At 46.7% G+C, this 12,091-nt stretch overlaps 1 protein-coding gene across 9 annotated transcripts in view; it reads right to left on the bottom strand.

The window, feature by feature from the left end:
- TBX5 (T-box transcription factor 5) overlaps positions 1 to 12,091 on the bottom strand; it is a 92,364-nt gene that overhangs the window by 31,766 nt on the left and 48,507 nt on the right. For all 9 annotated transcript variants that reach the window (XM_059713570.1, XM_059713568.1, XM_059713567.1 and 6 more), the window contains 3 exons: positions 10,654 to 10,773; positions 9,689 to 9,836; positions 5,326 to 5,478 (listed from right to left, as the gene is read on the bottom strand). In XM_059713570.1, the coding sequence (XP_059569553.1) occupies positions 5,326 to 5,478; positions 9,689 to 9,836; positions 10,654 to 10,773 (421 nt within the window). The remainder of the gene's footprint in view (positions 1 to 5,325; positions 5,479 to 9,688; positions 9,837 to 10,653; positions 10,774 to 12,091) is intronic.

Here is a 12,091-nt window from a genome sequence, read left to right as displayed (position 1 = left end):
TTCCATGCAAGGTGTCTGCTTCAGGTGGAGATTTCTGAGAATAAATCTAGGGAAAGCTGCAATACTTTTGCCCATGATAAAATTATGGAGGTCTTTTGAGAAAGGTTTTCATTCCCCATTGTTTAGAAAAGGTGATAGGATAGCTTTTGTATCAGGCACCTGTTTTTAGCTATCTTGGGAAAATGTAGCTAAATTTGGCAGTTATATGAGTTTGAAACAAATGTAGTTTGCACCTGCTCAGTAAAGATTTCTTCAAATTTATCAGTTAAAGCTTCTAAAGATAAAATCTTCACTGAGCACACTTGAGCCTCTCCAATTGCTAGTGCTGTTAGCATCTTTCTCATAATGCATCTGAGAATGCTCCACGCAAGGCTACAGAGGAAAACTAATACTTTCCCTATAAACTGTTGCTCCAATCGGCTATGGTGAGCTTAGGCACTACAGACCTGTGTGGAGAAAAAAGGCCAAAAACAAATCCAGAGAGAAGGAAAGTAGATTAGGATGAGGAATTTGGTGACTCACTGAGCAAGAAGACTGGGATATGGGAACAGGGAGGAAGGAGATGCTGGAACTAAACCATTGAGTGAAGCTGGGGAGCTGGGAGCCGAGGATGTTGTCACCATACAGGACCTGAAAGGTAGGGAGGGAAGCTTGGGGCTCTCTGGACAGAAACAAGGAACAAAACTTGTTGGAAAGGGAGACAGATGTGACAAGAAGTCAGGTTGCCGGAGAGAAGTGGGACTGGCTGGAAATGGGAAAAGAGACTGGTAAAGGAGCCAGGGGGACAGAGTGGGAGGGTAAGGGAAAAAGAAGACTTGAAAAAGGAGCTGAGGGCAACAAATTATTGTGCCCAATGACAGAGGTCTGTGTAGTGGATCTAGAAGTGGTACCTCCATGATTTTTTCCCACAGGACCCATGCCTTAAGGAAGAGCACAGGATAGACTTGCTCTGGAAATAAACCATAATGAAAAAAAAATGCCTATGGAACCCTTGGATTCTACGGTGTAGAAGTCAGAGAACGTGCAGTGACTGCAGGAAGAGAAAGAACAGTCTCACATTTAAGGCAAGACAATACTGCCCTAGAAAATTGCATTTTATCCCTTCCTCTGCTAGAGTTCCCATGAGATACTTGGCAAGTGACTTCAACTATATTTTTCCTGGCTAGTCAGTAACCACATGTTCCTCATTGTTTAGGTACCCAAGTGGATACATTTGCAGAAATTCAGGGGACTCACTGATGAATCTAAAGTCAGTGGGAGCTATGATTTATTCACTGAGTATGATATAATGTTCTAGAAAACAGCACTCTGAAAAATCAGCTCTCTGGCATATCAGATGGGCATCCAAGATCATAATACAATTTTGAGGGGCTTTCTATGCTTCAGCTCCCAAACAATAAAATAAAGATATACACTATCTTTAGAGTAGGGCTTGAACGTGATGTGGTAATAAAGCATGGGGCCACATACAGAACAAGGAGGAGAAAACAGTATATTGAATAGCTGTTCATAAACTAAGCACTGTCCATCAAAAACAATGCATAGGTTGGGGCTACAATGGAAAAATAGTATGATCAAATAATTAAAGACTGTGTCAAGATTCATAAGCACAATGGAGCTGATGGAAAGTCATAAAGGCACCCTAACTTGAGTGTGCTTGACTTTGCAACCTAAATAGGATTCTTTTAATAGTGTTTTGTGACTGTGTGAGACATATACAGGGGTGTAGGTTTTAGCCGTGTTGGTGAGATATACAGTCACTTATCATGTAACTTGTTTCTGCATTTATCTGCAATGTATGTAATACATGTGAGTACATATATTGTGTATGGCTGGATATTATTCCATTTCTATCTATAAACTCCAGTGTGTGTACAATATTCTAGCTAGGGCTATACTTTGAAAGGCTTGAGCAATCAAGAAAGTTAAATAACTTTCAAAAATAAGCATAAAACCGGATATCCTTGGGGGCGGGGGACCAATATAAAGCCTGGGTAGAGCTAAGGGAGCAGTAGGTTGTAAAAATTAATGAGAATAATTGTTGTGAATTCTTGCTTTTGAAAGCACCCTCATGAGGGCAGAACCTTAATTATTTCTGTCTATTAGGGTTCATTTCCTGGTCCTAGGCACAGAGCCTAGTACCTAATAAATATGAGCTAGAAACACACAATGATTTAAACTGAGGCAAAATGCAAGGGAAGTTAATATTTGGGCATCAACCTGATTGCATGCATCCATTGTGTAAATGGCAAGGAAATGAAATGTGCATGTGACCTATTTTAACACCTAAATATTTCTTGGAGATTTTTTTTATCTCCTCTGAGTCATTGACAACTGCACTGAAAATTTTACAAAAACCATCCTCATAGCTTAACCCATGCTTTGGGGGTGAAGATAGTTTGTTTAAATATCTTTTTCAGTCCTCCTAAAATATCAGGGGAAATAAGCACAAAATCCGACAGTGGGATTGCAGCTGTGCTCTTGAAATAAATCCACTGATCTGATATCAGGCAAGTCCTTCTATAGGCAATAAGCGCAAAGACTGGAAAAAATATAAGAGTGCCCATGGGGCCATGTTTATGAAACATGCATAAATATAACTGTGAGTATACATATATATGTAAACTAGTATGGAGTTTATATGTACACTGTCTAGGTAGGAAGATTAGATATATCAGACTATGTTAACAAATGCAAATATTAACAAATATTGTGTTATTAAAAGATATTCTGATCAGTCAGTCAACTTCAGTCCTTTTGTGAAAAAACATATGTACATTTATACATATCCTTGCCTTTCCTTTTCACAATAATCAAAATGTTGTGTAAAACTCTCTCTGTCTCTGTCTGTCTCACACACACATACAGAGCATAAGAATATCAGAATTTCAGAATGTCAGCTATATGTGGTCTTGAATACTGGTTTTTACTTTGAAACAGCATTTGGGCAATTTGTAGACTTTGTTCTCTTTTCTGGAGGGAGATGCCATTCAGGGTAGATCATTCCATGATTTTTTGTTTATATATTCCTCAATGATTCTTTATTTTGGGTTCAGAACTATAGCAGTTCCCTTAATTGTTGGATTTGGGCAGCTAAAAAAGAAGTGTGTATGTGTATGTGTGGTTGTGGGTGGGTGTGTAAAGTATGTGGGTATGGGGATATGCACTTTAGGTGTGGGTGGGTATATGTAAAACTGCATAGGATGTGTGTGTCTTTTGTGACTTGTGTGTACATTTTGACAGACAGATATGTAGGTATCTATTCTTATCAGACAGGCAGAGGTGATTTATAATGAAATATGTCCATTCCTGCCAATGTGGAGTATTTGTTTTTTATGACATGGGGAGGAAGAAGGAGGCTATTTGTTTACAAAACAGTCCTAGTTTCTACAAGGAAAGCAATTAAATCCAAGGACCTAGAAGACTAAGTCTGTTTACTTATAGGCAATGCATTTAAAGTGGTTGGCTTGTCCTTTTTTATTATACTAATATTATTTTCTGCAGCATCCAGAGCAGAGTTATAATTTATGGCATAGGTTGGCCCAGACTCAAATTCTGTTTGTTTGCAGTTATGTCCTACCACTGCCAACAGCTCCTCTTCTAAAGGATGTGGAGGTATATTACTTTTTTTTCTCCCTCCTTACAGCAGATTGCCTCTTCTCAAGGCTATCTCTGTTGCTGGCACCTAATTAGTTAATTAATAGACCGATGAGACCGAATAAAGGGGAAAATGGCAAAGTTTTTTCTGGCACTTCCTAACCACAGCTCCAGGAAAACATCTATAATTTAGCCAGAGTATTAATGTGACACTTTCTTGGTTTGAGATTAACCACATGATTTCACTTGTTAAACACAATGAAACCATTCTACACATCCCGAAGTTGTAATTAAAAGTCCTAAACCTGATTTATAAACAGTTTGTGGGGGCGTATTGTTAAAGGAATGCAATTTTTCCATAAAATGACCTTTGCACTTTAGAAATACTCTGTTTGCCTCTATGTTAATATACGCTCTTTTCTGCTCCATGTATATATTTGCATTCATAATTAAAGATGATCTGGCGAAAGATTTTGCCTGTAAGTGAACTTGTAGTAATCGATCCCACCAAAAAATCATCCCCTCAAAGATATGTTTCCCTCTCCTCTGCCTTTCACCCTTTACACCCAATTTCCCATTCTTCTCACTCCCCTAACACTGTGCTACTACGAGAAAAATGCATGCTATTTGCTACCCCATGTCCCTGGAAAGTATCCTTACGGGTTAGAAACAGGATCACATGCGCTTAAGAAAGAAAACTCACAGCTGTTCTAGCTGAGATCTATCTTGTATTGGAAAAGCGACTGCCAGTGTCTGACTCTCAGGTGTCGTTGCCTACCAGCCAAGCAAGGCCATGCGGATGATGCGCTCGGCATCTCGGTGTCAGGCTGTCTGTCTCTATGGGGAATGCGGAACAGGCTGGTGCGGGTGTGCGTATACCTGTGTGTACGCATACGTGCAAATGCACACACGTGTGCGCCTCATATGTGCGCCTCATGCACACGTGCTCAGACACACACGTGTATATGTGTGCCTCATACACACACCCGCACATATAAATCACTCACCCCCCACCCCCATCCCACCCTCAGCTGTGGCTTCCTTGTGCACAAAACCTCTGAATTATTGTTTCACCCCGCGACCACCGCAGCCCCCAGCGGAGCAGACTGCTGGGAGGAGCTGTCAGCAGGGAGCCCTTCTCCAAACAACCCCGCTGCACCGAGCCAGACTGGGTTATCAGAGACTAGCTGCAAAGGGGAGCGCTGGGGCTCCCAGCTCCAGGGCCAGATTACAAGTCTTTGACTGATGAGGGGGAAGAAGATAACACCCAACTTCCTTGCTTGGTCGTCTCCTTTCTGAGCAAACCATCCTGTTTAGTTAATTCCCCCTTGGCTTCCCTTGCATCCCAACGCGAGATACTTCTATCTGCTCCACGGCCAACAACAACACCAAGGGAACAAAACGGAGCACATCTCGGAGTGTCCGGGCGGAGTTGGGGGGGGAGACAGGGGAAGAAAGGATGGATGGAGAAAAAGAAGGGAGGACAGAAGGGAGGAGGGGAGAAATGAATGAATAAATGAAGGGGGAAGGAGGGAAGTGTGATTCTAGAGAAGGAAGAAAGAAAAACCAGGAAGGAGAGATGTGTGAAGAAAAGCAAGCAAGAAAGCTAGATGCGTGGGTCTAGGAAAAAGAGAAGGAAGGAAGTGTGGTTCCCGGGGGGCAGGCGGGGAGGAGCCCGGGGCCGGGGCACAGGCCGGGGCACGAGGCGCCTCCCGGGGCAGGCCCTACCTTGTGATTCTGGTAGGAGGTCACGGCGATGAAGGCGGTCTCGGGGAAGACGTGGGTGCAGAAGGCCGTGTTTTTGGAGCCGAACCCGTTGTTCTCGTCCGCCTTCACGATGTGGAGCCGGGGCTGGTATTTGTGCATGGAGTTCAGGATGATCTTGAAGAGAAGCAGACACACGGCGGGGTCAGGCCTGGAGCCCCGCTGCTGCACGCTCCCCTGCAGGCCTGGGGGGGCTTTCCTTAGCCAAGACACCTGATGAGGCCCCAGCGAGCGGGTTTTACGAGCCACGGCCTCCTAGTCCCTCTAAACTGCGTGTGCATCCTTCTGGGTCCCCGAAGGAGAAGGAGCTGGAGCCACGGCCGAAGCCAACACGGCGGGTGCGGCTATGCTGAGCCCGGCTCCCTCTGCCGCGGCAAGCGGGGACCCGCGTGTCCCACCATTGCCCCGCGCGACGAATCCGCAGGAAACCGGCCCCTCGCATAGCACCGCTTTAAAGAGGGGGGAGGGGGGCGCCTGGGTATTGTGCCCTTTCAAAAGGCGCAGAGCCCGACGGTCTCCCTGGTGTAATGCAGCGGCAGGATCTGGCTGCCTCGTGGTGTGTCGGTGGAAAGTCCCCCCACCCCGTCTATTCGTGTTTTGACTGCCCCATCCATCCCGCCTGCCCTGGGCGCCCTGCCCTGGAGCGGTCCCGGATCTACCACGCGGCCTGCCTTAGCGCTGCCGGGGCTGGGGTGCCCGGGGGGGCCGTGCGGACTGGAAGCAGCTGCTTAGCCTGGATGGCCAAACTGTGCTCCGTAAGCCGATGCCATTCACACTAAGGAGAGTGTATGTCCCTCCCGTTGTAAACACGGGGCTAGTGTAAACAGCCCTGAAGACATCACTTGGCTGGATACTGAGAGGTCTCAATTTCTTGGGCTACTTTCCTCCAGCCTTAATCCTTTGACCCTACTTCCCTTCATCTTCAAGTTTTCTCCCGCGGTCAAGGAAGCCCGGCGTTTTGGAACCCCCTCCTCTCCATCCCTCCCCATCCATGGGCAGCAACAACCGCGCAGGGCTGCCCCGTCTGACGGGAGATGGAAACAACCGAGCAGGGTCCCCTGTCTGATGGACTTTGTGGCCGGCTCGGCTTTGAAGCTGAGCTCTTTCTCCCAGAAACAAATGGATCTGAAATGGATCTTTGCTTGGTTTTGCTGTCAAGAGAGATCCTACAGGATCACACAGCCTTACCCAGGTCCGACTGGATCGCTCTGTACCAAGCAGGTCATCCCCACATGGAGAAGAGGTGATCTAGGACAACCCACCAGGGTCCTACCCCTCCTTTCAAAGCCTTCTCTGAGGTCGTGACCAAGATAAAGCCGGAGACCGTCTCTTTTCAAAGCTTGGCGCTCAAGTGGGATTAATCTTTGGGGAAAGGAGGGATTTTCTCTCCCTCTCGCTCTGCCTTCCCCCTCCCTTCCCTTGTGTTCCGTGATGATAATGACTGCTAGGACATGGCGACAGAGAGACGCAGTCTGTCCCGCCAGCCCCGCGCCATCCCCGGCCCCTGGAAGTCATCTTTGCTTGCAAGCCCCTCTCATCCTGGAGGTTTAGCCAAATTGCTTTGACGTCCTGGGAAGTCGCAGACATCAACGGTGAACGATCTAATGATTTTTAATTTCATTACAGCGACTCTGGCTGAGAGTCTGCTGGTGCCGTTTCTCCTCTGAAGTCCCTATTGTTTGGCACCGCCTTAGGTTTGTTTAAAGAGACTTTTCCATAGAGCCGCCTGCTCACAGTAGGGGCATGGCTGCCCCTTCCTTGCAAGGGCATCTCATATCCACCATGCATACCCCCATCCTTCCCCGGGAGTCTGTGTCCTTGGGGTGGGAGAGCTGAAGGAGGAGAGAGCTGTTTCTGGAGTCTCAGCATTCAAATGCACCCCCAGACCCCCCCCCCCCCCGTAGTGGAGCCTGGAAAAGAATCTGGAGTCCCGAAATACATATTTCTCAACCCATTTTTCGTGTCACGAAAACCCTAAAGAAACATCACATGCTTGATGTTAGGGCTCAGAGGGTGCGTGAGGACGACCCTTAAGAGGAAACTGGAGTCAGACCGGGTTATAATCACACATCTACCCCATAGCTCTCTCTCCATGTTGCTTTCCCTTCATTTTCTGCTGTTTTCCCTAGCGGACCCCGTGTCAGATCGGTGCTATTATTAGAGACCACGTGGGCAGGGATTTAATGGCCCGGCTTTGTCGTTTAAAGTCGTGTTTAGAGAAATGGTTGGGAAACGTGAAATCGAAGTGTTGAAATGAAGACTGAAAAATATGCTGTTGGAAACGGATCCTGGGGCATGGGATCCACACCCCCCCTCCACCCCCCGTCTAATCATGTACATTCGCTCGAGGGAAGACTTGTCCTAGGAGATTTGGAAGACTGCTGTTGCTGGCTGCAGGATTCACACGAGCTGTTGCTTCCCCGAATGGACACACATGAGTTTTGCCAAAATCTTTTGTGTCCCTGAAGCTTTGGGGATGTTTAGGCCTGTAGCTGTTGTTGCACTTTGGATGGAAGCACAGGAAACACGGTTCGGTTGTATTTCCTTGCCTTATGCCTGATTGACTTTACTGTTAACCAAATTCACTGAGGCAGCAAGCAGACTTTAAAGCTCTCAGACTCCACATGAGGTTAAAACCAGGTAGCTAAATAGTTACTTAGTTACCTTCGGCGTATTTAGCCTATTTTAAGAAGACAGTCACTGCTCGTGGCTGGGGAAGGATTTGTGTGGTTAGCCCCGAGTCAGGGAGGCTGCGCATCCTTCAAGAGTTTTGAGACAGACGCTTCATTCAAGGGGGATCTGAAGAGTGAGTAATCATCATCATCTAAACCAGGGGTAGGCAATCCCTGGCACAGGTGCCAGAGTGCGGTACATGAAGGCATTTTGCTTGGCACATATGGTTCAGGGTGGACAGCGGGAAAAAGGATGGGGCTGCATTGCCACAACCAGGATCAGACCCCTCGCAGCTCCCCAGCTGTCATCCGCTGGCACAGCAACATCTTACAAGTCGAGGTTGTGGGTGTTTGGGGCGCTCTGCCCAAAAACATTGCTGACCCCTGATCTAAACCGATCACATTGAAATGACCTTGGCTTCCCTGCCACTGGCACACTCCTGGCACATCTGCAGAGCCGGCAAACATAATGCAGCGTGCACACAAGTGGGAACGTGTACGCGTGTGTGTGTACGCGTGCGTGTGTAAGAGTGAGAGAGATGACTAATGCACGCAGGTGGAAGAGAACTGCTAATGCTACTGCTTGTTGAACTGTCTGGGTAAGAGCAAGAGCGCACGTTGCATGTGTGAGAGGAGTATGTGTCCGTGTGTTCAGAGAGATGGAAAGATGCGTGGCTGCAGACGTGTGCCTGTGTGTAAGAGGGGATATGCGCTACATTACGTGCGAGGGGGCTGATTGTGCGTGTGTTCGTGCGGAAGGGAGAAAAGGTGCGAGAGAGGCAGAGATGTGTATGCCATGAGCGTTAGAGAGATGCTTGCTGTGGGTGAGAAAGAGGGAGATCGCGCGCGCGCGTGTGTTTCCTTCACACCTTGACACAAAACGCACCCGGCTGGTTGTTGGTTTCTAGAGGGAGATGAACGCCCTCCCTCTAGCACTGCCCTTGAATTTCCTTCCAAGCCCACAAGGTTTGCATTGCATTGCACCCTTTTCTCCCACGAATCTCATCGCACTGTTCCTTTACACGGGCCCCGCGCCAGCACCGCGCTCCTCCCCGCCGCAGCTGCGGGGTTACCGGGACTGGAGGGGAGCGGACCCAGCCCTTGGCCGCGCTGTGCGGAGCCGGACTCGTGCCCTGCATCTCCCCCGCCCCGGGCCGCGCAGGAATGCTGGAAATGCACCGCTCAGCCCCCAGCTCCCTTCCATCAAACGCTTGACACCGGCTCTGGGCGGCTGTCAGCCACCACCCTGCTCTCAAGTCCATTTAACTGAAGTCCTAGTAACTTTATTCCCATTCAGTTCCAGGGGTTGTTCCCCTCCCCCCATCCATGCTCTGACTTTCTGTTTCATTTGACAATCAACATTAACAAGAGATTGCCAAGAAAGCAGCGCCCCTGCCCATTCGCGCTGCGGGCAGGCGGCTGCGCACTGTGCTGGCACAGCCTTTTGTTGCAATCATGATGCGCGGAGCTGGCAAGAACCACGTGGGTTTCCCTCAAATCAAAGCAGAGCCAAGCGGAGGAGCTCAGTGCTGACTGCACGTGAAGTGCTTCATGCTGCTTGCCCTAAAGGGATCGGGCTACCTCCAGCCCTTCCCCGTGGGGAGCGGGGAACAGCCAGCGGATTGCCCCTGCCCCCTGCTCGCCGAGGTACTTACATGTCCGAATGGGTCAAGGTGGTTGTTGGTGAGCTTGAGTTTTTGGAAAGAAACCAACTGTCTCATCCAGTGAGCCCCGGTGGCTGGTGAATCTGGGTGGACGTACAGTCTGCCTGGCATGGCAGGCTCTGCCTTCCCTGTCACTGACCTGAACCAAAGGGACACAAAGCCAGCTTAGCCTCAGGACCCAAAGCAGGATTATATCGCACCAGCTCCAGGCATCAGAGGCCATGCAGCGTGCGAGGGTGCAACACGGAGAGAACAGGCTTAGAGCGGTTGTTCTGTCTATTCACCTACCCACCCATCTATGTATGTATGTGTCTATCTGTGTATCTATCAATCCATGTATCCGTCCAGTCCTTGTCTGCCCATCCCTCCCTCTGGCCATCCAAGTTCTTTCATCCATTTCCCTGCATTTGCGGAGGAAGTGTGCGCTGGACGGCCAGGTCATATTTTAGGGGAAGGAGACATTTGCAAACACAAACTGCTCTGAAAATTAATTGAGATCTTTGGCAAATTTCCCGTCGGATCTCTGCGCCTCTCTCTCTCTCTTTTTTCTATTTAACCCCATCCTCCCTCCTTCCTAATTAGCGGGGAGCCAAGAGAGGACCATGTGGTAACTCTTAACATTCACCAGTCCTGGCCATTTTTCTCCCCTGAACACAATTAAGTTGTTGGGCCCACCATAACCAATAATCTGGTCGTCAAACAGGATTAAAGTTAGTGTTAGCTAATTAAAATCGATTTTCTTTCCTGGTCCTCTGTCGAGGAGTCTGGCAAATTGGAACCATCTTGAGATAGTCGGTTGAACTCCTTCAAACTTTTTTCCAACTCCTTGTAGCTCTTAATAGGACAAGCCGACGGCTAAACTGCATTTTACAACCCCTTTAAACTAGATTTTGCTCACTGTACAGGCCAGACACAAAGTTTTTTCTTCTCCCCTCCCCCTAGGCATGCATGCATACCATTTATTATCTGCGAATTTGTATCTGTGGTCATCAGCTGGTACAATATCCATCAGCAGTATGTACTTAGTTTTTGGATTGAGTCCAGTGACCTTCACTTTGTAACTGGGGAACATACGCCTGTAAAAAAACAAATATAAATACAGGGGAAATTACAAAAGGGTTTCCAAACTAAAACATTTGCAAAGGAATTATACGAGGGGATAATTCACCCATATTAACCTACAGAGCCACAGACACGCACACACCCCTCCAAAAATATACACAGAGGATGAAACTTTCCCTTGATCTTGTTTGATTTTGGTGCTTCTGGGCATTGTTCCGCTGCTATAGCTCCTATCTAAGGCAAAATAATTAATGTATGGAGAAGTGATTGTAGTTACAGGATTTTGATTGCTTGTTTGCCTCTAATCATTCCAATAGTTGAACTCTTCATTCGTTTACTAAACAGCAGCATGTAATATATTCCTTACTTTACAGGAATATTAATATACTGATAGCACTTCACAAAGTGCCTTACATGCCATTGTATAAAGGATGGTGTTAACTAAAATGCTGACTGTTTCATAAAAGGCATACTGTATATTCATAAATGCATATGTATGTGTGTAAGTATGTATAAATGTTGTATGTATAACACTTGTGTGTACATATATGAACGGTTATACACACACAAAAGTATACTACATATGTACATACGCAAAAGTGACACGCTTGACCAATTCTTTGAAACATTCAAACACACGCTTGAAGGGGAAAAAAGAATTCAGAAATATTTTCCATTACAAGTTAGTGACCTTAAGCGTTAATGTTATTTTAGCTTGATCTTCCAAATGTTTAAAAATGAGCTTATGGACGTGTAGTCTTTCAGTTGAAAACAAAACAGTCTAAATGTACTTATTTTTAAATGGCAGTTTCCTGCCTTTGCAATAGGAAATAAAGGCTATTTCTGAGTTCGAATTGTTTTGTGGTTTGAAAAACGAGGAGACAGGTAGGAAAATAATGAAAAATAGCAAAGATGACGTTTACTATGTTGGAGGAAAAGGGGGGGGGGGGCGGAATGAACCGAGCAATGAACCAGAACTATGTTCAGAAATATATCGCGAACAGCGCACGAAACAAAGTATACCATCATAAACATTAAGCTTTATATAAATAAGCGAATGGCCTAGTTTATGCTATGGCGATACATGTAAACAGTAACATTCCTACTAAGACTCTTATTGTAAAGATCTTTTTAGGGTTATACGTAAGAGATGCTCATCCGCGCCTGGGCTTTAATTTTTGTTTTGACTTTTAGGCAAGAGGTGTTATGTCTCTCTTCCTCCTCTCCTCTCTACAGTCCTATTAGCTGAAAGTAAAGTGATCCCTACATATTGAAAGGAATCAATGTGAAGATAATATCACCGCCCTGGATTCTACTTGGTCTTTTGCCTTC

Source organism: Alligator mississippiensis, chromosome 10 (assembly GCF_030867095.1).
Source record: "Alligator mississippiensis isolate rAllMis1 chromosome 10, rAllMis1, whole genome shotgun sequence".
Taxonomy (NCBI): domain Eukaryota; kingdom Metazoa; phylum Chordata; order Crocodylia; family Alligatoridae; genus Alligator; species Alligator mississippiensis.
This window is presented reverse-complemented; position numbering and strand designations above follow the sequence as displayed.